This window comes from Erithacus rubecula (genome assembly GCF_903797595.1).
Source record: "Erithacus rubecula genome assembly, chromosome: 2".
In the NCBI taxonomy this organism is placed as follows: Eukaryota; Metazoa; Chordata; class Aves; order Passeriformes; family Muscicapidae; genus Erithacus; species Erithacus rubecula.
Window position 1 is genome coordinate 58486562 of NC_136685.1, and position 27211 is coordinate 58513772.

At 35.6% G+C, this 27211-nt stretch overlaps 1 protein-coding gene across 4 annotated transcripts in view; it reads left to right on the top strand.

The window, feature by feature from the left end:
- ZDHHC14 (zDHHC palmitoyltransferase 14) overlaps positions 1-26077 on the top strand; it is a 92249-nt gene extending 66172 nt beyond the window's left edge. For 2 of the 4 annotated variants that reach the window (XM_079331618.1, XM_079331619.1), the window contains exons 5-10: positions 4970-5107; positions 8730-8778; positions 12338-12440; positions 14160-14269; positions 16673-16775; positions 24826-26077. In XM_079331618.1, the coding sequence (XP_079187744.1) occupies positions 4970-5107; positions 8730-8778; positions 12338-12440; positions 14160-14269; positions 16673-16775; positions 24826-25227 (905 nt within the window). In that variant the 3' untranslated portion in view covers positions 25228-26077. The remainder of the gene's footprint in view (positions 1-4969; positions 5108-8729; positions 8779-12337; positions 12441-14159; positions 14270-16672; positions 16776-24825) is intronic. The other 2 variants (XM_079331621.1, XM_079331620.1) reach the window with 1 other exon arrangement.
- Positions 26078-27211: the final 1134 nt, after the last annotated feature.

Below are 27211 nucleotides of genomic sequence, written 5' to 3' on the forward strand. Positions count from 1 at the left end.
GTTGTGCTACTGCTTCTATCTAAAATAATTTTGAGTAATCCTAGCCCAGTTGGTTGAGCTGTAATATGAGTTTTTACTGGGGCAGGATTTGTATAGTGGGCTCTTGACTCTTTCCAGTCATGGGATACATGTTTGCATATGTAAATAAAGATGGTAACATTCAGGAAATGCCTTAGGTTTGTGCCTTTGTCCTACAATGCTGCGCTTGCACAGGGTGGAAAACTTATCAAGTAAATTCTAACTTCTGTTCATTGGAATCTCCTAGTAACATGACCTAGATATTTCTGCACCTGTCGACTTCTTGTCTTTGAGTCCTACCTTCACACTGAGCTTTAGAAAATGTATGCTGGTGTGCAGTGATTCAGTTGAGCAAAGAAAAAAGGAAACAGCTCATAAATACTGCAAACTGAAGGGCCAAGATGGCCTACAAATGCTCCATTTAGAAATATTTTTGCGTTCCTTGTAAATTATTAGGCTTTCATTAAATGTTTTGAACAGGGAAGGAAAGCATTTGGGTCATTTTGTGCATGGTTTCCTGGAGTGTAGTGATTGAAAAATGGAAGCAGAGCATTTAAGTATTTAGGAGTCTACATGCTGTGCTGTGGGAAAGTAGAGATTTTGCTCTTTGGTTGTGAGCAGCAAGGAACATGCTTTGGTGTGGCTTCTGAAGGAAACGCTGCATGTGTAAGACCATTGCTTAGTAAAATGGGAAATGTTCTTAGTTTTGTTTTTATCTGAGATATCCAACAGCTAATGTTTCTTATGCAAGTTTTAAATACAAATGTTTCAGAGAAAATAAAAAATGAGAAATGTCTAAAGTATGAAGTATAGTGTTTTTCTGTCATCCAGTTAGCATAGATTATTAGGTGAGTGTTAATGAGACCACTTAGGTGAGTGTTAATGAGACCACTGAGTCATGCTGACAGCTTGCTGCTTCCAAAGGGATTTGAATGTCATCCTCTTTTTTTTTTTTTTCCTTATTTCTGTGATACTCTTCTTTGTGACTTTTCACAAAGCATTTGATAACACACAGGCATTGGTAAGTCAGTTTTTCTCACTCATCAATGAGCAAAATAATTCTTTTTTTTCTTTTTCTCCTTTCCTGCCAGTCCAGGGAACTGACCTGATTGATCATCAGCTTACACAATGAAAGAAGGAAGTGGGATGAAGTGGTGGGAAAGGCAGCATGTGACCATCTCTTTCACTGCTACTAAGGTTTTAGATTGGCTCAATTATCTTGTGAAGCCTCTTCCTTTGGATTTAATTATGGGTGTACTGGCTTTCCTCAGAAGTTATTATTTAAATTCAAAGATGCTGATCATTTGGGAAAGAGTAATGTAACAGTCTTTGTTACTGATACTGACAGTTCCTGAAATTTCTTACCTCTTTGGTTTTCTGTGACGTGTACAGTAGCATTTCTGGTCTCCATTTACTCATCTCCTCTTTTTGTTGATAAACTCTTCACATGTTTTTTCAGTCTTTTTTATTTGCTTCAGGTTTTGATCTCAGATCCTGAAAAATTAATCAAAACTGGATTTCTCCTGCAGTTGTGATAGCTGGTAACTGTAGTAAGGTTGGTGTCACAGCTAGGCTGAATTAATACTTAGATGCTTCTGAAGGTGTTATTTCATCCCTTCTCTGGCAGTATGTTCTCAGTGCTTGGGTCAGCTTTGGTGTTTTTCTGATGGGGTGATCTGAGGTGATAGGCAAAAGAAAGCCATAGTTCTAGGTTCATCTGGCTCTGTCAATCTACTCCTTCCAAGGTAGAATGAGCAACAGACTTGGCCAAAGAATGGAGAGCCATGAACACACAGGCAAAAGACTTCACAGAACTGCTGAAATTGTAGAAACTGGGCCATTTGTTCTATCACTAGTACTTGATTAGGTAGATAAAAGATACAGCTGTGACATCAAGAAGGCAAATACCTGCTTTTGTTTAAACTTGAGTGTAGGAGGATGATATATCACAATATTTCTATAGATAGAGTGCTTCAGCTTTCTTCTTCCCTCCTTACAAGTTCTAATATGCTTGTATTAACAAGAGTTTACATTACCAGTGTTTTAATTGTCTGTGTTTGCCTCAAATATTTTTACGTTAACCTTCCCACAAATGTTTGTTTGAATTCAGCAGTATGTTAGCTATCCAGAACTGCAGTTGTCACCTCTTTCTCACAAGAAATTGCAGTTCTATTTGCATTTTAAGTTCACGAGGACTGGAATTGTAATTTTTCTCAGCATCAGTAGTGTTTCATTTTACAATGAAGTTGTCTTAATTCTCGTACCAACATTGTCCAAGTGGAGATGTCAGAGCTTCCTTTACAAAGTCATTGATTGTTCAGTTGCCAGGCATCTGGAATGCTTGAGGTGAACCTTAAGATGCTGTGTAACTTCTTCATTAATACTTACTAGGTCATGTGTTTTTCTAAGAAAGAAGAAACAGCTCCAGATTTAATAGATTTTGTGTTTCTGAACAGCATTAGAGTTTCTGCTTAGCGTTTGTGTGTTCATTTTGCCAGGGTTGGCAGTTTTCTCCTGCATTAATAACTAAGCAGAGTAGCTCACAAGCTGTAAGGCTGTTATCTTTAAATTACATGTACATATTTATGTTCTGCTGAGTAGAATAATGTCTTGCCTTTTAATATACTGTTTTGTGGCACGTGTTACATGCCTTTCTGTTTTCTGATTGAGAAAAATGAGACCAAATTTTTTTATCATAAGATTCATGTAAACCTTTTAATATGTCTCTTTTGTCATTAGAGTTGATTCCAGTTTAGTACTGTAATAGTGGTTTTTTTGTATCCAGCCTTTTAGGTCCATTCCTCCTTTATAAATATCTTAGGTAGTTACTTAGTTTCACAATGATTAGTAAGGTGTTTATTGAGAAAGCAGAGCCTTTCAGTTCTCCAGGGAAGTTTGAAGATGGAAATTGAAGAGGACTGACAAATCAGTTGAAAACACCCAGTAGTCTTCAGTAAGGAGTGTGTGTATGTAAAGGAACGTGATTTTATAGACAGAGGGGTTGTGTGTATGTGTGTGTGTTTGTCTGCGTTTATCTGAATCCTTCAAATAGATGTCTGTATATATCTAAATGTTGTTTCATGGCTAGAAGCATCTTTGTCTATATAATTCATTTCCTACTGTGTCAGCATAGAAAAGAATGAATGTTTGTATATGGAATTCATATTCCAAGACACGTAGTGTATTTTTTTAGCAGTAAGATACAAAAATACCCTAGGATTCTCTTTTTAAAATGGCTCTGTAGCTGTGTTTCTTTGTGGTGTTGTTTGCTTATGAGTTGTATGTATGAATGAATTTAAATGAAGTAGAGTGTTTACCAGAATATGATGGCTCATCCAGAAGCACAGATTTAAAGACAAGCACTTCCAAAATGTATTATCATTATTATCATAATTATTTTGGAATTACAACTGTAGTGCACTGAGAAACAGTAGTGTCACCTACCCAGAGTGTTTATTTCTAGGTATTCTTAGCAGTACTCATTCAAAGTATTCTGAAGCCTTATCCTAAGAAAGTTCAGTATGAACTTCACCTTGAGTAGCCCTGTTAGAATTTGAAACAGATTTATGGCAGAAACATGTGGTCCAAACAACTGTCATGTGAAACTATTAAAAAAAAAAAAAAAACCCTGAAAGTCTGGTGGACTCAGAAATCTGTTGTGCGTGTTGTTTTGACTTTTTTTTCAATGAAGATAATACTGAATACATCCTTCAAGAAAAACCTCTAATGTAGGCCTTTAACATAAATCCATAACTAAAATAAGCTGGTTTACTTGGTCAGATTTGCCTAATACAGGGCTTAAATGACTTCGGATTTATAGCTCGCCTTTCCTGTGGAATTACAAATAGTTTGATAGTGCGTCAGTGGAGGCATAAAAATCTGAGAAAACAAACCAGGATTTGGACAAGGATCAGAGAGTGAGAGAAAGAGTCAACACGAATGCATCTCTTATGGTCTTGGAGTTGGTTTTTAAAATTCTGTCATTGTAATCTCTCCAAAGTAAAGTTAGGATATACAACTTTGTTTTCTGGCAATAGCTTTGTTTCCATTACCCAGCATACTGGGACATGGAGGATGGATCAAGGCTGCCTGGGGAGAAGCAGAGTAAACCATTCCCTCTGCTGCTTTCCAGCACTGAGGCATTTCCCCTGTGATGGGGAAGCACTTGCTTCTGCTCCAGCCTGCCTTTCCCTGTGTCACAAACAAGTTCTCTGTGGGAGGTAAAGAGAAAGGGTTTTGTTTAGTAAAAAGGAGACAGAGGCTATAGTGTAAAGGGTAACAGATCATGCAGATTACCCATTTTTATATGATGTATTTAAATTTTAACATTTGAAAAATGTTTGATGTGAATGATTTTGCTATTTTTAATGATCTTATATGATAGCACCAACTCCAAGTGGAAAAATCAGTGGTCTAGAATGAAGAATATCTTGAGGAAAGCAATAAAAGAAAGTGGGAAGGTGTTAATATTTCATGCTCCATAATGGATGGATGATATGATAGTAGGCATCAGTCAGAGGTGTGATCATGACAGATATAAAAAACCTCAGAAAACCCAATTTTGAGTAGAAGATGCACTGAAGGAAAAAAAAAAACCCACCTTGTTTTAAAAAAATCAGATACAACTGAGTTGCTGATGCTCCATGTGACAATGAATAAATACATGCTTGCTGGTCTGACTGCACAATTTGTCACAACAGGGCTGTTAGTTTAACAGGAACTCACCTCAGCCATACTTTGATTTCTTTAAAAATTGTAAGGTTTCATTAAAGTACTTCTTTTTTTTCTTTTCTATTTTTTTGTTTCTTTCTCAATAAGAACTTCTCTGTGGCAGCTTTGCAAATGCCAGTTAAACCATGAGTTTTAATATAGTATTCAGAGAGCATTTTTTCAAATAAACAGCATTTTATTAATTGTTTTCCATTTTTTTTTCTTCTGCCTCTCATTTCAGAACGGTTTGATCACCACTGTCCCTGGGTAGGCAACTGTGTGGGGAAAAGAAACTACAGATTTTTTTATATGTTTATTTTATCTCTGTCCTTTCTGACAGTCTTTATATTTGCATTCGTTATCACCCACGTCATCCTTCGTAAGTATGCTGGTGAAATCAGATTACGTATGTAGCCATTTGCTTGAGTTTTTTAAGTTAATATTTTGATCATTCAGGGTTTATTTATTTATTTATTTGTTTATTTGCCTTTTCTCTGAAACTTCACAATCCCCAATGAGTCCCATTCTGGTTTATATAGGCACTGCTCATAGTAGTCATTGGCCTGGCACTGGCTTTACCTTTATGCACTCCTAATTTTTTAATTTAATTTTTTTGTCCTTTTATGGATGATTCATTGGAAAAGCATCACATATACTGTATGTTTAAGTATACAGGTAGTATCATTTACCTAAAGAATTTCCATGTGCTTTTTTAACTGTAAGCATGGGTCACTTGCCATCCAGACAAAGAGGTAAATTACTAGAAAATAGATTGGAGTTATACTTTTGCTGTTTAGCTTTACATCATTCTCAACCCTATTTTTAACGCATTATTTTCATTTGCATAGACATTCTGAGAAAAACGAATTCATAACAGAGTGAATCAGAAATATTAATGAGTTTGAGACTGATCTTTATTTGTATTATGGGGTGTGTTTGAGGTCAAAACTCTTTTGGGTACTGTCGTTTTTTTTTCCATACCCCTAACTAATTTTGCTGGCTCCTATATGATGATGATGGTGACATTTATGGTGGCAGGTTACATGACTTGTCTTTAAACACCTTTTGTATGTTGGGTTTTTTAACCCACTATAACTAGAAGAGCGTTTTATATTTTTCACTAATTATATAGGATATTGCCTTAAAAAGTGTTTCTTTAACCACTTTGTAAATGTAATCTGCTTATTCCTTTGTATTGCAACAGAAACCTGATAGAAATAATAATTGCAGTATATGACACATTTATAAAGCTAACTTGATAATGATAATATTCAGAGAATGTTTTACTGGAAAAAAAACATGTCAGATTGTACTCAGTTTCTGGAATTGTTTGCAACATGCAGGGAAAAGTATTTGAAAAAGCAGAATTCCTGCTCTTACTCATTCTTTGCAAAACTGATGCAAGCACTGAGAGGCCCTTCTGTAGCTCAGAAATCTAGTTTATAGGCTAGAACTGGGATATGAATTTTGAGAGAGTCTGAATGAACAACTTGTTCACACTACCAGATACAGCATTTCCAATACCAGTTTAAAAAAGCAGAGATAAGATGTATATATTTTTTCAAAAAGGAAAATTATTAGAAAAAGATAAATTGCCATTAATACTTAAGTGCTTGTTATTTATCTGGGCATATGTGAGCATATACATACACACCTTTTACATTTAAGAAAAAAGTCACGGGTTTTTTTCTGAAATCTTTGCTAGTGTTCATTAGTTGAAAACATTCCTAGTCTGACAATGTAAAGCTATTTTTGATACTACTCTACCTTCATTTCACAAGGACTTCAGTGCTTTTTCTTTAGCTTTCAGTATATGAGTTATTAATGTAACATCAGTATTTCATATTTTGTATGTTAAGTAGGATTATCTAGTAGATTTTAAGTTTACAGTGTCCATACCTAATTCTTGAACCTGATTTAGACAAAGAGTGGAGTAATTAATTGTCTGTGTGGTTGAGAAGCACTTAAGCGTTGTGTAGATGTTATAGATTACATATAGTAAATGTTAAATGCTGAATTGCCTGTCAGCTCCAAAAAGTTCTTGCCATTGAGGTTCATCTGCCTAGAATTAGACAAGAAAAAACATCCTTAAGCTCTAAAGATTGGTTAGTCCTCAAAGGCAATGGGAGCAGGTATGAAATGTGATTAGTTCCTTGATATTTATTTGATACACTGGAGCTTCAAGCCCAGCTTTCAAATTTGTCTGCTACTGTCTTGACAGTGTCCAGAAAAGAGTTCTTTACAAGTAAAATTTTCTTATCACTCCACTCTCTTTGTGCCTACCATGCCTCCTGAAGTCCTCCTGTCTACTTTTCTAATAATTACCACTCAGCAATTTATGTTCTGTTTTGTAGCTCTTCAGTTCTTTAGCTGAAGTTAACTGGTTAAGCAGGATTCTCAGTTACTTAATCTGAACCTTTGCTCTTGGCATAGACTGCTTTTTGTTAGCGTGGCTGAAGGAAATCTCAGCTTTTCGACCTCAGACTCTGACCTTCCTGCAATATTTCAAAGTCATACATAAATCCTGGCAAGATTATTTTATTTTAATGCCTCATGATTTAGACAAAATTTTTTAAAATGTGCATATTTTTGTAATACATCTTGCAAGGTGACATTTTATAAATTTTGGTGGGCTTTAAGTGGTGATGAGATGTAAGATACATATTTTTGTTTTCTGTGGCCTTCTGAGGCATATATTGGAAATTTGTTCTTTCTAGATTTAAGAATATGTGCACATAACATTATTAAAAATAATAAAACTGCTTTGTAAGTCAGTTGTACCAAAGGTACTGTCTTGCAGGTTTATCTTCCCTCTCCCCAAATTGAACACATTTCCAGTAGTATTATCTGTATTTACAGTTACTTGTCTCTGTTTGAGGCATCAGTATTTCAACTGGTTGTTGCAATGAACAATCTTCCCCTTCTGATGTTTTGGGTGCTGCTTGGAGGAGTGTCACCAGCATAGGGCACAGAAATCACACCTATCTGCTGCCATTGCCATTAAAGATGCTAAAAATAAGTAAGAAGGCAGGGAAAGTTCCACTAGTCTTATACCTTGAGAATGAGAACCAATTATAAGAGTCTGAAAAGGCTTGAAAATACAAGGTAAGTAACTTCCCACTTGTAACAATAAACAATAAAATTGACCAGATAAGTCTAGAGAATTACACATATATTTCCTTATTCTTGTCAAGATTCTTCTGTCCATACAGATCTTCAGATGAATTTAGCTGAGTGGAAAATTTTTGCTGTGGGGGAAACTTTCAGCATTTAAATCATTAATGTTATTCAGGAAAGTTCAAACTGTGTGCCTGTAGCTATGTCAGATTAAGTCAGCTACAACAAATTCACTTGTTGCAATCAACAAATTGTCAAATCACCCTTTTTGATTAATATCTCATGGTTATGGAACCCAAGTGCTTTTTTACTTTGAATGCTTCTGCATTTCTGGTTGATGGGCTCATGCTTCTTTTGAGCTCTTTTCACCTACTGGACTGTATTTTATTTGCCTGGAGGCAACAGTAACCTATGAGAAAAATCTTCTGTATAGGTGCAGTAGGAGCAGAATTATAAATAAGAGAGACTTGCTTCCAAAACAAAGGATGGAAAGTTGTGAATCTGAGTTTATAGAATAAATTTTCCAAGTCAAAAAGTTACTTTGAAAAATAGTATTTCAAAGTGAAACAGAAGGTTATAATCTTTTCCTTTCCATATTAGGTCTAAAAAGAGCAGGGGGAATCATGAATCTTGTTCATGGGAAAGTATGTGTGCATCAATTTGGTATGACTTGAGAAAATATCCTGCAGATGCTAAACCTGATAAGTTGCTCAAGGGCTTTTTTGATGTTGTTGCTGCTGAGCAACATATTCTCAGATTCATATTAGTAAATCTATTCTATGATTATTTGGTTATCTTCAAATGTTAATTGTTTTAATGATAGTAAAAACAGCCTGAAGTCCCATTTCTTACTTGGCTGGTAATTTTGGGTTCTATTTCTACAGGTTCTCAACAAACAGGGTTCCTCAATGCTCTGAAGGACAGTCCTGCAAGATATCCTTTCACTGAAACATATTGTAGATTTTGTTGCAAAATAACATCTAATATGGTTTTGCTTGTTTCCTTGCTCCTGTTGAATGTGTCCTTTTAGACTTTATCAGTTAATGATTTCATCACTTCCTGCACAATAGGATTTCTTGCCACATTTTGGAGGTAGGAAAGAACTATAGCCTGGAGTGGTTTTTCTTCTTCATGTTTTGCAGAGCAGTACTCTTGACAAAGATCTGTAGTTTCCATGTCCATGAAATATGCTTCATGTTTTGTGATGGAATTCATAAATACATTTTGCAGTAACACATGCTGTGGTTTCACTAAAATTATTCAAGAATTGTTCTGGTTTACAATGTAAGGTATACAAAATGGCTGATTCTTTTGAGGGTAGAAAAGGTAGATTTTGGAACAACAGACACAACATACTTTCCTTGAAGAACTCAATTTCTAAAACTATTATTTATGTTTTTAGAGAAGTTATTTCCAAATAGCAACTTGTGTTAAGTTACACAGCAGTATGTAAATTGCATACACAGGGACTACTATTGTTGTTCAGATTGGAAAAGAACAAGACTCTGGGGAGATCTCATTGTGGTTTGTCAGTATATAAAGAAGTCTTGTAAGAACAACAGAGAGACTTCTTAGCAGAGCCTGTAGTGACAGAACAAGTTTTTAAGCTGAAGGAGAGTGGGTATAGATTGGCCATAAGAAAGTTTCTGCAATGAGAGTGGTGAGACACATGAAGAGGTTACCCAGAGATTTGGTCACTGCCCCATCTCTGGGAATGTTGACAGCCAGGTTGGATGGTGCTCTGAGCAACCTGGTCTAGTGGAAAGTGTCTTTTCCAGCCCAAGGTATTCTGTGGTTCTATTCTATAAATGCTCCATGCACTTCTTTTCACTTCATGGGGCCTTCTGTATATTTTCTACTCAGTGAGAATGGAGTCAGAAAACAGCTAACATAATGAAAAAATGGGAAACTGACAAAAGTGGTGGTTAGGTTCTGTACAGACAGTAAGCTTCTCATTGCTTATGTATGTGTTTTGAATGCTTCCTGTCTGGATAAACAGTTTTCACCTCTCACAAAGCCACTATAAGGAATTCTTTCCCATTTGTCCATTGTGCCTCACACAGTTTGTGTTTCCACACAAAGGTAGGAGGAAGAAAACTCCTATGTCATTCATAGTTCTGTACAGACTGTTTCCGGGTCATTTTCCCGGAAAGTGTCAGATTCTGCAGATATATTTTTTTGTGTGCTTGTCTTCATCAGGTAGAATCACTGAGGTGTTAACTCCCTTTTTAAGCAAAGCCATGTTCAGATTTTTCTGCACAAATAATTTTAAAAAGCACAAACAAACAGCTCTAAATAGCACAAGAGTGGGTTCCAAATAAAACAATTACAGTCAATTCTAACAAAAGATAATTATTTCAAACTGTTTTTAAACTGAGAATAGCTTTCAGTTGTCTTTAAATCAAAAGGTAATTGCTTATGCATTTGAGGATTTTTGTACAGGAACAATGGCCTCATAATTTATAAATGGTGTTCAGAGATATGCTGCTTTAAAAGGCTTAGTAGAACATCTTGCAAAAATGCCTGGTTTGATAGTGATACCTTTGACAATTTAAAAGTTTGGTTACAGTTAATTACAGTAAAAATTAGATTGTCCAAATAGTATTGGGAATGCTGCTTTGGAGCCAGTCAATTCAGGCACAGAGAACGTGGCCATTTCAATCTTACTAACAACCCTGTCTGTGTGAGATGCTAAGGGAAAATTATCCTGTATGATGCTAGTAAGATACTATACAATATTCTACTAGAAGGTTGTACTTTGTTGAGAATATATTGGTTTTTTTGTGTTTGTTTTGTAGTTAATGGACTTAGGTTGAATCAGTGAATTCTGGTTAATTTGACATAACCTATCCCTGCTGTTCTCAAGTTGGTTTTGGATCCTTGTGTGGGGAACTGAAAAATGCCCCTTCCTGTGGAGAACTGAAAGAAGCCTTGAACTGAAAGAAATTTCCTGTCCTCTCCACCAGTAGGAATTGCAACATAGAGGGAGAAACTCACTTTTCAGTACCCTTTTGAGTGTAATTGTGGTGAGAAACATCCTGTTAGTGGTATGTTCAGGTTGCAGGGACCTCTTTTCCCTCTAATGTTCTTCTTTTCTGACCTGGTGAATCTTCCTCCTGGTGTGCAGATTCTACCCAACAGTGCTTCCTTACTATTTCTTACTACAGCCTTCCTTACTATTTCTACTCTTTCAAAGCCCAGTTTGTATTGCACATGATGTTTTGGGCTGTTTGCTTCTTTCACAGGTTTTGGAACTCTCTGCAAACAATCTGTTTCCTTATCCATTATCCCTTGGACTCCTTGCTTTAGCTGTGGCTGTTGCAGTCAGAGTTCCTCTCGTTTGAGTTCACACAGCCCGAGAGGAAATGAGAGGCAGAGTAGTGACCGTGCTGCTCAGCAGCAAGGTGCACTTTGGTCATCCTGCTGCTTTTGGAGTAGATCTGCTCAGAATGCAAGTGACCCTTTTCTGGCTTTAAACCAGAAATAGGTTCTGGGGAAGATTATACAGGCACTTCATGTATCTCTAATGTTAGGATTTTTTATTGCTAGTATTTATGTCCATCCATGCCATTTCCAGGCTGTGTTTCTGTGTAAGGGTGAAGAACTATTGATAGGTTCAGTGATAAGGGTGTTTTTCCTGTGTTCTAAGGCTGTGTCCTTGTTCTGGAAAATTTTGAGTTTGCGTTGTCTTGGAAACTGACTTCACTAAAGGTTGATATGGTTAATATACAGATTATTTTTATCCTATTCTTTTCTCATCATTTTGTTCCTAGTCATGAATTTTATGTATTTTTCTAAGAACCAAAGCGTTCTCTTCTGTTGATTTGTGTTCCCTAAAAGAAAAAAAAAAAACAACAACAAAATATTGATGTATCATAGAAATAAGCATTCTCAAAGCAGATGTATTCTGAGTTCATGGCTATTTTGTGTAAATAAATAAATAAAAGCTATAGAAGGAAGCCTTCTACAGAAAGTTTGGAAAGTTCCTCTTCATGCTTGATTCTGTAAAGTTTAGAATCAACTTTATTGTCTTACTTCTGAGATGATGACTCCTTTAAAGGAATTATAAAAACTGTAGCAAGTATGCAATGTTGAATGCTGACTGTTTTTCTGAGTATACCAATCAGTGCATGTACACACCTTTGCTGCTCCCTTGGAGGTGAATTGTGCTCCTCCTACATGTCCCAGTGCTGTTCCCTGTAAGTCACACATGAAAGCACCCCACATGCTCCCATCTGTGTATCTCAGGTGTGCAGCCCTGTGCCTTACCCCTCATACCAGCAATCTGCTGCCTGGGCACCCTCCTCACAGTCTTTGGCTGGGGTGGTGCTGTGTCTGGGCTAGGCAGACACCTAGAGTTTATTTTTTGCTGACCCCTTTGAGGTATTCCAGACATTTCAAAGACTTGTGGACTGCCTTCAATTTTGTGATTTTAACTACTTGTTACTGGATTTTTTTCACATTTGCATATATTTCCTTGACTTTTAATTACTGTGCTGGAAGCTGTGGTGTGTTTTTTCTCAGTATGGTCCATTGTTGGCCTCTCAGGTTTTCATACGTATTTGATCAGCTCCAATCAAACAACAAATGAAGATGTAAGTTTGTGGTATATTTCTACATATGTATTTCTAAATACTAATGAGGAGATTTTTCTCAAGTCAGACATGTCTGCATCATTTTGTGAATACCTCAATGAGAAAGAAGGAAAGGTCATGCTTGATTCAAAAGGTCTGATGAAATCTTTTTTACTGTATTTGTTGTGATTTGAAGATGTGCTCATTATATACATAGAATGTCCATTTTGGTTTACACACATAGGATCTCTATCTTGAAACAGTAAAATACAGGAGAGAGGAGACAAACAAGTATATTTTATACAGTAGGAAATTTAGTATTTTTCAGTATCTCCTTTTCACTGGAAGTGATAAATATTCTTTGACTCAAAAATTGCTTACTGTAAAACTTGAAAAGTGTGTTGGAATTCTCTAAACAAAAATTTCATTCTTTATTTTATCTTACCTCTGAAGGCTTTTTGCCATTCTGAGTTCCAAAACCTCTGGCAAGGAGTATATAATTAATTTAAAGATTAACTTTCTCATTTCTACAGCTATTTATTTCACATACAGGATTCCTTTGTTTTGGTATTGAATTATGCTTAGCTGTGTACAGAGTCTTCATGTGTCCTTCCCCATCTAAAAAGAGAAAAGTGTAATGAATGAAAGGAGAAAATAAAATTAGCTTGGGAGCTAATGGTATAGAAAGCTTTTGGAAATGTAATAAGTGATCTAACAAAATATTTCAGGCTTGAAGTTATTTTATTGTAATTTCCTATTGTACATTTTTCATAGGTACCTGGTAGATATAAAAGCATCTTCAGTACTGTCAAATATGTTTTGTTATTGTTTAAGGTCACAGCTAAAATTGCACATTTTACAGTAAATATCAATCAACCAGAAAAGCACTTCCCAAGCAGGATCAAAATGAATTGTGCCTCAGCATCTAGTATCAGAGCAAGTGGCCTGACTTGGAAGAAATTTACCTTGTTGATAAGACAGATAAAATACTTGGTCATTCCTTGGTTATTAGGTTTCTGCCAAGATTGTCTCTCTAGATGGACTTAGTGTGCTTCCAACCACTTCCCTTAAATAAATCTCTTCTGGATTGTTGAAAGATACATAGCAGGGAACTGCAGCAGGGAACATGTCTGAATATCAAGTAAACAGTTCAGTAATTTAATTTAAAACATAAATTCCCAATTGAATACAGCAAGACATTTTACTCAGGCTTTCAAGTATCTCACAAACAGAAAAAGCAAACTGGCTAAGGGAAAATGTAATATGCAGTAAAAGGTAGCAATGGCTACATTTGCTTTACAATTTTAGATCCATTTTGTGAACTTTAGGGAAGATAATATAATATATGTGTGTGATATTGCACAGCTTGAAAATTTACCCATGAGTATGGAAAAGAAATGCTGTATTTCTGGCTTTAATCATATTTTGCAATTGAGCCTCTTCTGTAAAACATGCTATTATATTTGTAAAATTGAACTTGGACCATTATGTTTAGATGCTGTAATTCCTCCTTCAAGTATATTGATCTCTTGAGATTGTGGGTTCTCTACATCTGTGGAGGTAATGCTTGAGCTTGTAGGGTCCAGGATTCATAACAACCTAAAACTCTTAAATTGTTCAGAAAGTGTCATTATGGATTTTCTGTGGTCTCTTCTGCAAAAAGCATGTTGCAACCTTAATTTCTCACAGCCATTTTCTGTATTGCATTACATGTGATACATATTGTTCATATCTCTTCAGATTAAAGGATCATGGTCAAATAAAAGAGGTAAAGAAAACTATAATCCCTACAGTTATGGCAACATCTTTACTAATTGCTGTGCTGCTCTCTGTGGGCCCCTCTCTCCAAGGTAAGAGTATCAAAAGAATTGTTAGCATAAATGAAGCTATTAAAAAATAACTCTTTTTGATTATTTGAGTTTACTCAACAAAATGAAAGCTTTGGATTAGTGTCTATTAGAAGCTTTACATTTTTGTTCAGTGGTAAAGAGATAAGTTGGTAAATTGTGTTTAAACTAAGTTAGTTATCAAATCCTGGGAAATTACGTCTGAAATGCAAATAAGCTTTTTTGTTGTTTGAACTTTCACCAATGCAGTTGATAGCTTAGAGCAAGAAAATATTTCTGTAGTTGACTGTTGCATGAGAATCAGTTTAGTTTATGAAATGTTTACATACCTAACAAATGTGACATGAGGAGAGTTGAGGAACCTTAAATCTGCAACTAGCTTGATAATTGTTGATTTTTGTCTTTTCACTCTGAAATGTTTTATTTAAATGGACAGTATCTTTTTATTTAATACTGTTAACATATATATGTTAAACTGATTTTGGTGGTCTTGCACTAAAGCAATTCCAAAGAATATAATGGACTATGTTTTCCTGAATACATTTTCACCTTTGGAAATCTGAAATATTTATATATTTGAGGTTGGAGATGTTTTTTCAGCTTGAAGAAAATGTAGTACAGAGCTGAGACTAGAGAAATAAAACCGGCAGTCAGAAAAATGTAGTTCTTTTCTTATTCCAGTGCTCAGTGATTAGGCAGCTCATGTACTACATACACAGCAAAGGCCCAGTTTCACTGTAGAGAGGAGCAGAAAAACTTGTAATTTTGTGGCCTATACCTTGGTTGATATGTTTTGCTTTGGCTGGAATTGCAAAGTTATGAATTGGAACAAGAAGGAGGAAAGTAAATGATTTTATGGTGCAGTGTCTTAGGTGTTTAATTGGAGTGAGATTTCTGGCTTTGCTGTTAGGAGTGTTAGAGGTGCTGCAGTCAAAGTTCAACAGGGGAGACTGACATCTTTTCCTTAAGAGGAAACAACAGAACAGAGATTTCCACATAAAGGAGTTATCCCTGGTGAGAGTGAATAGCTCTGTCTCTGCTTCCTGCCTGTGTGGATGTTGCCTGAAGCCAACCTTTTAATTCTGCCATTTTGCTTTTGATAAAAGTATGTGACACAAAAGCACAGTGCCACGCCTCAAATTCTTTTGATTCCAAATGGAAATCTTTATTGAAACAACATCATGTTTCTCAGTATATGAAATAGTATATTAGGCTGATAAAAGTAGCAACACACAATTAGACTAGACTGGTATTGGCTTCTGTGTTTTAGCAGAGTTTGTGCATTTTTTCCAAAATTCACTGTAGCAACATTACTTATTTAGACATTGACATGTCTAAACCTCTCATAGAGATTCTGCAGGGAGTCATTTTGTGACCATGGGGAAAAATTTACAAAGTGTAGCATTTAAAATATAAGCTTGCTTCTTGTACTTTTAACCTCAGCTGTGTCCCAAGTAACTAAATATTAAGTTTTTTTTTCCTTAAATTCTGGAAAAGCAGCTTACCTGCAATTTCAGCTCAAAATTCAAAATGTTCAAGTGCCTTTGAGCATGAAGTGCAAATGAAGAGAGGATCTATAACTAATCAAAACTTTTCTCACTTCTATTAAAGATAACTTATAAACCTATGCTAGCAAATTCAGAATGTATTTTTCATGTCCTCAACAGTTACTTTGAAATCTTAATTTGGTCCTTGGTCTAACCAGTATACTGGTGCAACAAATTATATAACTTCTTTAAGCATCTTTAATTCTCAACTAGGTTGGATTATTTTATTCTATGTAATTTGTTTATAATCTTACACAGGTTTTTTTTTTTTACTTGCATTTAGTAATTTCTCCACAGAGTATTTTCTTATAAATAAGAAATGTTATGAGTGCATCACTTTGGTAAGCACAGTGGAACACTTAAGTAGCTTTTATGAAACATCTGGCAAGTTAAGTTGTCTGTCAGAAAGAAAGATTCTTTCATTCTTGCTAAATTGTGTGATTAAGTAGTTTCAGTTTAGATGTGGAAGCTGGTAAAAAAAAAACTTTTAAAAGAAGTACTCTTTTTTAAAAAGTGCCCTGAGTAAGTTTTGTCATTTGTTTTTTCACCTGTGGTTTAAAATTTTTAGGTTTTGTGGTACCTGCTGGTAAGCTTCTAAGTCCATTGTCTGTGATAAAAATCAAAAAAAGTAGCAGTATATGTGATTGTATGACAGGCAGTGTCACAAAGAACAAGTACCTTACTGATGAGTAGAAAGTGAAGTCTAGTACTTCATTTGACTGAAAGGGGACATTAGAAAGTATTGGTGAGGTATTAAGGTCTGTTGTATGACAAAGTTTGTCTTTCTTTTTATTGAGAGGAGATAGTTATTGATCAGCAATGTCTCTAATACTTTTCCTTTATTGTGATTATTCTGTAGCTTGATTGACAGAAGAGGATTTATACAGCCAGATACACCACAATTAGCAGGACCATCAAATGGCATTACCATGTACGGGGCCACACAGTCTCAGAGCAACATGGTAGGAATCATCCCATAGTGTTGTTCATCAAGATTCCTGTGAATGTTTTTCTTCTCCACTTTCATGTGAACTAATTACTAACTGGATACAGCTGACACACTGGGTGGAATGAGTTGTTCAATAACAGTAAATAAAAAAAGCAAAATCCAAGGCTCTTTTTATTGTACGTTTCACACGGTATAATAGTTACTGCTCGTGGATTTTTAAACAAAAAAGTCTTTTCTACGCTGTTGATTTATTGAATATACTGGCATTTTGAATTTTGCTGTTGACACCTACTGTGTTTTGAACTGGACTATTCAAGTATCATGGACTTACTCTGGTTCATCATTTTCCAGCTAATTGTTATTTTGTGTGGCACTTTCTTCATACTCCCATTTCCTTCTTTGCTTATACACTGCGGTTTTGCATAGACTAATGTATTTTAAAAAGAAAAGATGAACAAAGAGGAGTTTCTAGGGGAGAAATATTTTGAAGAAAGAGCAGGAGGACTCTGAACCTGAACAAAAAATGGCAACTGGATTGTTACAACAAAAGTTTTTTGAACATCTTTGAAACTGTGCCAATAGTATTTACTTTGTTTTTTTTGTTGGTAACATTGGCTGTGGTAATGGAAAATAGGATTTCCAGTGCCAAGAAGAAGAAAATAACTGGAAAGAGATCTTTTTCTGAAGGCAGCCATCTTGCATCTGTGCCTATTTCTGAATTGTCGTCCACATATCTTCTCAGTATGTGGGTTCTAATACTTTGTCAAAGAAGTCATGAGTTATGGATACCCTCCCTCTGCCAAAAAAGAGGAAGCCACGAGGCCTTCTGACATAGTTCAGCCTTTCTTTTGAATAAAAGAAGAAGAGACATGCTCTTCCCAGACAGATTAGTTTTAGTGTCACTGATTAGCTCATATAAAAATTTTGCTGTAGTTCTTAAGCTGGTTTTATTTAATGTTTTTAGAATTAAATAGATTTTTTAGTGTCTTTAATAACAAAATGTATTAGAGACACTGTATTAAGTCTGAATCTTCTGAGGTGCAGTTGAGCAGAACAAGGTAATGCTCTACATAAATTTTACTGAAAATATTATAACTGTGAAGAGAAAAAAGGGAGTTAAAAAAAAAAAAAAAAAGAAAAAAAGAGAAAGCAAACACTAGAAATGGGCTGAGGTCTTTCAGGGATTGCCCAAACTTTCTGACACTGTCAAGGCTTCTTATTTGTGAGGATCATAAACCCACAATGTGTCCATTGCATTAAATTGTCTTATTATTGCAAGAATTTAGACACTATCATTATTTGTAGATATTGCCAGTTTGGTAAAAAATTGACTAAGTTTATCTCTAGAAATGAAGAAATCTATTCTGGTATTACTTTAAGACAAACAAGTTAAAATTTTAGAGAGTAGTATTTCTAATTACACAAATTCTTCAAAATTTCTTCTTATGTCCTAGAACACCACACCACATGAGCTGAGAAAAGCCTGGGTTCTTTAACAGTTATCAGAGTCATTAGGAAATGAGCAGATTTCACTCCTGAAAATGACATCTTAAAAAAAGCTTGGAAAATGTAATATGTCTTGTTTGGTTTGAAGGAATATTTCTGAAGACTGTAATGCCATTTTTCTCAGGGCATGTTTTCTCTTGGTCTGTATCCAAGACCAATAGATTTCTAAGGACTGCTGGCTATCAGCATTAAAATTTCTTCCTTGAGTTTTGTTGTAAACTGTTAAAGACTGGCTTAGATTACCCATCTCTCTAACACTATTTTCCCTTCCCTGTTGAAGGGGATATTTCTACTACTGGAGCTGGTATTACTATGATTAAAGACAGACAAAGTGAAATTCCTCAACTTACAGGAGCATGTGTAGATCATAGCTGTAGACCACAGTACTTCTCAAATGGCAGATGTATAAATTGGCCATTTCTACATCATCAGAGATATTTATACTATTTTAGCAAGATTAATGCTTTTGATTACAAGAAATAAATTACTAAAAGTCTAAAGTGTGTTTCAGTACACCTTTGTAGTGTCTCTCTCTTGATTTTATTGCAGAATGTATTGCATCCGGTCTTCATGCCTAGATGTTACTCTGCTTAATCCACAGTGTGCTAAAATATCTCTCCTCACCATTGATATAAAATAAAGATTTAAATGAGCATATTCTCTCACACTTGTCTTCTCTTATTCCTTCCCTCTTTCATTTCCCTTTCTTACTTCTAATCTTTTACAGAATCAGCTAGGTTGGAAAAGACCTTTGAAATCTAATCCAGCCTATGACTGAACACCAACTTGTCACCTAGACCTTGGCACTCAGTGACACATCCAGTCTTTCCTTAGACACCTCCAGGGACAGAGACTCCATAGCCTCCCTGAGCAGCACATTCCAATGTCCAATCACCCTATCTGTGAAGAACTTCTTCCAAATGTCCAACCTAAACCACCCCTGGTGCAGCTTAAGACAATGTCCTCTTGTCCTGCCACTGGTTGCCTGGGACAAGAGCCCAACCTCCACCTGGGGTAAAACCTCCTTTCAGGGAGTTGTGGAGAGCACTGAGGTCTCCTCTAAGCCTCATCTTCAGGCTAAACAACCCCAGCTCCCTCAGCAGCTTCTTATAGGCATCATAAATCTAAATGGAATCCTTGTGCTTGACCCAATGAGTCTCTTGTCCCTCATTAAATCTCTGTGGGTTGCTTAGTATAATACTCTGTTTTCATTTATTTTAATGAATCTTTTAGCGTAGCCTCATTTTTGCTGTTAGTTCAAAATAAATATCCGGCTAAGTGTAAAGTTGCCAGACGCTGTTTTTCAGTGCAATACATTATCTGTTATTCAGGATACCATTTGTGGGGCACTCTTTCTGTATTTAACAGCTTTTGTGGTAATTTTGCCTCTGAGACTTTGAGTATTTTGTGCTTTATCTACCCTACTCATGGTAGTGACCCCGTTTGTCACAATCTCAGAAAGTCAGACTTGTAGCTATAATCAGTGCTTGATAGACCCATGCTGTGATTTTGGGATTTTTCTAGATCTTTATAGAAGAGGTTTTTCTCATCTTTTCTCCATAGTATCTACCTTGTTTTAATAAAAGCTGTATCTATATTTACTTCCATGAAGGCTGGAAGCACATACAGTTATTTTCCCCATGCATTCCCAGTGTTTTTAGTTTCTTTTCCAATATAATTTGAAAATAGTCTTGTAAATTCATTAGCCAACTTCTTAATATCCTTATCCACATGAAAAACATGGTCACATGGAGCTCATAATCTGTAGATCTGGTAATTTCCAAAGCGTTTTTCTATTATATTTTGTTGCTGATAATTTTTATGATCTCAGCATTAGTTTGATTATCCAAGTATCTTCCTTAAGAATTTTTTTGTGTGATAAACACTACCTTGCTCATTATGAAATAATAATTTTCTCTGTAATTTATTCTTTCTCTTTCACTTTAAAGGTTATTTTCTTTGTGTTCTGAAAAAAGTTGTGTTTTACCCATAAAACCATTAATTACCATTACTTGGGTTTGGACCACTGTGATACTTAATTTTATCTTAAAAGCTGGAGTTGATTATTGGGGATTGATATAGGGTGTTTTATTCTTTAGTGATCAGTTAGGAGGAAACACAGAATCTGTCTCACTCCATGAAGATTTTAGAGGAATTAGTTTGGTTTATATTTACTATCATGTCTCTAGGAATTCTCTAATGCCTTACAAAATGATAGACTTGGCTTCTGTTTGACTCTGTGTCAGGACAGGTTTATTTCCTTGTTTTTAAGAAATTTCCTTATATTCCTGCACTCCTAGTCATCTCTTCTTCAATGCATATGTAGTTTCATGTGTACCAAATTCCCTTGTTTCTAATTCTCCATTTGGTTTTTTTTTCCTGGATGCAACTTCTTTAAAGTGTTTTCTTATGTGTATGTACTACTGAAAATTGTAGGAACTATAGTGCATGCACTACATTTATTACCAGTGATAAGTGCAGAAAGTCTTCTCCCACCTATTCACTTAAGTATTTGTTACTGATCTGGAAGTAGATCCAGCTGACTCAGGGAACATTAACTGATCATCCTAGTGTACTTTTTCCTTTGCTTTTCCTATTTTCATGATTAGGAGTAAGTATTTCTATCATGACAGTAACAGAATTTGCAAGGATCTCAGCCCCATTTTGCTGGGAGTTTTGTGAGTGTGTTTCCTTGTATATTGACTGATGTACTTCCCAGATGCCCAAAACAGAGCTCAGGGTTCTTACCAAGTCAACATTACCACAGTCAAGGTTGATGGAGGTTTTTCATTAATGCATTTTACTTCACAGGTAAAATGAGTTACGGGCACATTCAAGTAAATAAATTTCAGCATTTTGCTTTGGATTGAGATATGTTTTAGGAGCAATTATTTTGATAGTGCATGTTTACTGCATTTTTATTTACATCTCAGAGCAGTGCTGGAGCACATGAACTATATTTATTTTAGAAGATACACCTCTGGAATGCACCCAAGTTGCTCTAAGTGTTCTCAGATTTTCAGTCCATAAGAACAAACAGTCTCCAATCTGAAGTAAAATCTTTGGGCCAAGTGTAGTTTCCTGTTTGGCTTCAATTTCCCTTCACAGATCTATTCCTCATGCACTGTACTCCTTGATAGTGAAGCTATTGACTTGGTGGGGTTTGTGGCTCAGTTGTTGCACAATATCTGCAATACATTGATTTTGATTGTGAAATCCTACATCTGCTCTGTCCCTCCATTCTTTACCCATTTGCTGCATCCAAAATATGGTATTTCAGCAGCCTTCCTGTAACTTCATACCACTGTAAACCTCCTCTGAATTCTGTGTTGTCTGTACTTTATTCAGAGATTGTGAGACTGTTCTACCTGCTTTTCTCCGTCTTCTGAGAACTGTAACAATTCTTGAATGTTACTAGCATTTAAGAAATTTTAAACTAAGTTTATTTAATATTTAAAGCAAATAATTCTGATTATTTGAAAATAATCACATTTAGAAATGTGACAAATATATTGCCATGTACAACATTATTACATATTTTCTGTGTAGTTTAGAAAAAACAGATTTTCTTCAGGAAAAAAAAAATTCCTTAGTTGTTTGTATTTTTTATTTGTGGAATAAACTCATAATTCTAGGTTTTGTCCAATTTGCTTTAATTTGTGCCTTTTTATGTGGAAATAAATAGATATCTAAAAAATTCTGTTCATATATTTAGTTGAACTTCTGTACTGGTAGAATTTATTAAACTTGTCCAACCTTCAGAATCTGCTGTTTCTCTAAAGCAGTGGAAATTTTAAGTGAAAAATAAAATCAGCGTATCTGAAATGAGAAGGTGCTGGTGGAATAATTTTTGAAGTAGATTTTTGTTATTTAGATTTCAATGCTTAGATTCCTATGTCTTAAAATCATAGGCTTTTCTGTTTCATTTGAAATTCTGGTGTTGGATAATTCATGTGATAAGCTAAGACTTCCTGCCCTAAATTTCATTCAGTCAAGAGTAAAATAATGAAATCTAGGAAAAACCACCATGCCAACCCTAAAACAAATCTGATTTCATTGGTTTCATTGTGTTGGCTGTTTAGACTCAAGAATAGTCTACTTGTATATTATGTGTTGTTTTTATCAGATGTTTTTGAGAGCCTTATAGAACACATATACTTTTTCTGGCTTAGACCCTGCAATAGTTTCCTTTCAAAAGCTCTTTACAGCCTTTATTTTCCTAATGATTTCATGCTAATCACTGTTGAACAGACAAGAAAAAGAAAACCTGAAATTTATCTAAATAAAAGGAGAGGCTTTAGGGAAGTGACAAGTGCATGGAAAATGAAGAGATATACAGCACCTGAAGTTTATAACACTATTTAATGGAGCTTTATGAGGCTACTCTGTCTTTTGATATTAATTTAACTGAAATGCAGTGAAGTTCTGTAGGAAGAAAATTAATTCAGACTATACAATGAGTTCAAGTAAATTATCTTGAGCTAATACAAAGCAGTGTACTTGTACTGCCTGGAACATGTTAATGATTTCCTTTTGAAGATCAGAGCTGAAGGTTCACTAAAGCAGTAAGTCAGCTTTTAACATTACTTGTTTTCAGTGTACCCCAGTGGTTATAAGCATTGCTTTGTTATTTATCTTGTTCTTTGGCTACTGCCTTTCAGAGAAAATAGGTTTTGTTGGTCTTTTTGAAGTTTGAAAACTCAGTTAACATATTTTTAATGTCTGCACAGTAAGGTTGGTTGAAGTTTTAATTTAAATAAGCAGGTGTGAATAACAGGATAGTAATCAAGAATGAGTTATTCACACTGAATTACTATTTGAAAGCTTGACTTTAAAAGATGCTGGCAGTTTTCTTCTTAGTAAGGTACTTAAGTAAGGTTTTGTCTTTAAGGCTGTGAGTAATCTTTCTGAAATGATAGGGAAACTGCTTCATTTGTTTGGCTGGGGTTGTTCATAGTTTTGTGGGGGGAAAATTATTTGCAATTTATAGGAACTCAGTTTATGTAACAGGAGGTCAGTCCATTTATCTTTCTGAATGTAGAAGTCTTGGAAATATGTACCTGAGTAAGGATTGAGCTTCTGCCTGTCAAAAGTAGTTGGTCTGGGAGTCCTAAACCCCTTAGATGCCTTTTAAACACTGCCTGTCTATTATGACTGACCAAGTAGTCTGCTTGCACACTTGCTGAATGTTAGGTGTGTGCATCCATCATTAAGCTATTCAGTGGTGAAATTAGAGAACCTGAAAATAACAGAGGAAGAACTGTTAGTCATGGTTTTCATCACATAATAAAGGAGGCAAAAGTCTTCCCATAAGTTTTCAGAGACTGTATCACAGTGTCTTATTAAACTAAAATGGGCATTTTAGGGAGTTGCTGTAATGTTAGTAACAATGGTTATGATCAGGAATATCTAAATAGATTATGGATCCCTAATATGTAGTAATTTGATAAAAATCTAAGAAGTCAGTCATGCTTTAACAGAATACTTGAAATAACAGTGAATAGGGTGTCTTACCTCTGGATAGATTTTTATTCTGCTTGCTTGCCTCCAAATCTCCTTCCTGCATTTGTAGTTGTATTCACTGATTGTAGTGTTTTTCTTACCCAGCAGAACTGTACTATGGCAAATGAATCTAGCATGATTTTGAAAAAGTGCAATGTTATAACTGATCAGGCTATGATTTTTTTTTTTTTTTCTTAGAGGCTCTCAAAAATTATGCCAATTCTTGTTTAAGGAACTTAATTTGCCAGTAGATATACTACCTGCTTAGCAAGCTGGACATTATTGAAATACATACCTGTATTGTCATCTCAAAGAATGTGGGATAATTTTTATAAACAGTTCTTAGGAATGGTGTAGAGCCAAAAATACCCCATTTCTGGTAACACTCACTGAGCTTAACTGGATTTATTTAATGCTGAATTTGGCTTGTTATTGAGATAGTGCTTGCCAGAAAACTTGTGTTTTGTACCTTGATTCCTCATCACGTTGCCAGGATTAATCAAGAAACAGCCTAAAAATCATTAAGGTTGATCTCGATGCTTCTGCAGTGCTGCCTGGTTTTTACACATCCTCTGGAGTATGGAGTATAGTATAGGACATTCTCTAGAATTTATATATCATATATTAAATCATGAGGGAGGAAAAATTTTACTCATGGAGCTTTACTACTAACCATGTAAGATATCGGTGTCAAAAGAATTCTTGCTTTGGAAAACCTCTGTGGTGGGTTAATTCCTACATGTGAAGACCAATTAAAAGAAGAAAATTGCCTAGTTTTTTTTTTTAAAGAACCTTTAAATGAACACTGTGGATGTATATCATAATTTACTTTGGTAATAATCCAAAGCATTGGCTCAGTTATGCATGCCTTTCTTTTTTTTCCTGGGCAGCATGCAATGGGATGTTCGGGTGGCTAACCATGGAATGATACTAATGGCTTTCTGTTTTTTCTCTTCACATCCCATTCTTTTCCATACCTTTTTATCCATATTCTCCCTTTTTTTTTTTTCTGTTTTGTTTTCCTTATATGATTTTGACACCCTTCCATTCTACAGTGTGACCAAGATCAGTGCATTCAGAGCACTAAATTCGTTTTGCAGGCTGCTGCCACCCCCCTCCTACAGAGTGAGCCAAGCATAACTAGTGAAGAGCTCCCTTTACCAGGAAAGACTTCTATCAGTGGCCCTTGTGCAACTCTGACTTTAGGGCAGCCGACACCACCGTCTTCTATGCCAAATCTCACCTCAGATTCAGGTTTGACAGACATCATACCATTAAAAGAGGAGCACGAAGGCCATCAGTTTCTCACTCCTGAAGAAGCTCCATCACCCCCTGGGATGCTGCCAAGTGGAAGTCCTATTACACACAGCCATACAATGCACGTCCTGAGTCTAGCCAGCCAGGACTCACTGCATGAAGACTCAGTGCGTGGTCTTGTTAAGCTTAGCTCAGTCTGAACAGCTTTTCTGAACATTGCACCATTTCCTGGTGGCTATTCAAATCTGTGCTTAACAGGAATGACACTGCAGTACCACTGTAAGGCTTCGTAACTTGCCTGTAATGGAAACTTTATCACTTAATGGAATCTACTAAAAGGACAAGTTTTTTTTTCAGTGGAGCTATGGCATTTTTTTGACCAGGTTGTTAACAGTTGTGCTTTGATGGTGACTGCATTTTACTTTCAAATAAAACCAGAAAAGGTCAATAATCTTGTTTCCTGAAGCTTGGGTACAGCAAGTTGGAAGTCAGCCTGTAACAAACACGATGTACAGTACAAAAGAGAGAGATTCTTGGATGTAAGTGTCATGCTCTGTGTTCTATGCTCTTGTAATACACACTTGTTACGGCTTACCACACCTGTGGCCAGAATGATCTGCACTTACAGATTGTTATGCTGTTATGCTACCAATATTTGAGATAGAAAATTACCATTCCATTTGTTAATACAAAACAAAAGACTGCAGATGTGGATTTGCATGCCACGCTACAGTATGTGTTACAGTGGTGTTGGTATTAAGAGAAAGTGCTGCTTTTTTATTTGTGACTTTCAAAGTGCTGTTTCGTTTAAAGACAGTACAACAAACAAATTCATGGACTATATTTTTTCAATTTATTAAATTTTATTTTAAATTAATCAGTGGTGCCTAGAAGACGATGAATTACTGATTTGATCATGTTGCATATCATTTAACCTTCTGTTTAAGTGTTTAAGTGAGGTATTGTGTTGTGCCATACCACAAGATTCTTCCACTCCCTAATGTGATACAATTACCTGTGGACCTCCAATAAAATGACATCCTCTATTTCGTGGACGTGTACAGTTATCCTTGCACAGTTTTCATGGGGAAAGAGGGGGAAATCATGACTTGTTGACATAGTTAATAAAGATTTGACTGGAATATGTGTACGTGATAAAACTAGAGCTATGGAGGAATGACTGGTTACAATTTGGATTGCTTCATCTTTTTTTATGGTTTTATTTGAGCTGTGCATTTGTTCCCATAGGAGGTCTTTATTTGAAACCAGTAGAATTAATCTCTGCTTACACTGTAATTCAGTGTGACTGGAAGGTGAGGGGCTTAAGATTCAAGACAAAGAGAGAGCTTAGTGAAATAATCTTAAATGATTAGTAGTCTATAGCTGTTTCCCAGTCATCATTTGTCATTTATATCTGTCCTTTGATATTTTAAATGAAAATCCTGATTTCATTGAATTCTTCTGTGCTTTTTGTCTGCTTATTTAGGTAAAGCACAACTAAAAGGCTGAAGAAAGTTTTATAAGTATTTTTGTGACAACTGAAGAGAACCCTAGTTAAGCTGAAAAACTGTAATAGCTTTAGTACTGTTTTTACCTGCTTTTCAGAGTGTGAAATCTGGATTCTTGTTTTCCTAGGACAAAGTACATGCAGAATGAGCTTTTTCTGATGTTTCTATGGCATGAAAGCATTTGCTATTTAAGAAATGTAATAGTTCTTGTATTGCTGATTGTGGTCATTCACTGACTCCAAGCTAAAAATCTTTTTTTCTTTTAACTTTTGTTGTTGAAGTTGAGAACAATCAGCCTGCAGAAAATCATTCACCTGTGCTATTGAAAATTCAGACAAGATACTGACAAAATCCCTACTCCTGTATGATTTCATGAGCAGTCTGTTTCTAAAATTGACGATGTTAGCTTGGACCTGATTCCGTGTGTAGAGCATAGCAATGCTTTCTGTCTGTAAGTGCCATCATGGATCCACCAAAGAACCTCTGGCAGACAAATCTGTCTCAGTTATTTGAGCCACTGAAGAAGGTCTGGCAGACAAGTCTGTCCCTGCTATTGTAACCACCCTTCCAGCATTTTCCAGAAGCTGGGACAGTCTGCAGTTTGTTCCACCAGCCAGAGTGTGGTGACTGACATGTCCCAGGTGGCTGGTCTCCCAGTAAACTGTGAGTTTCAGCA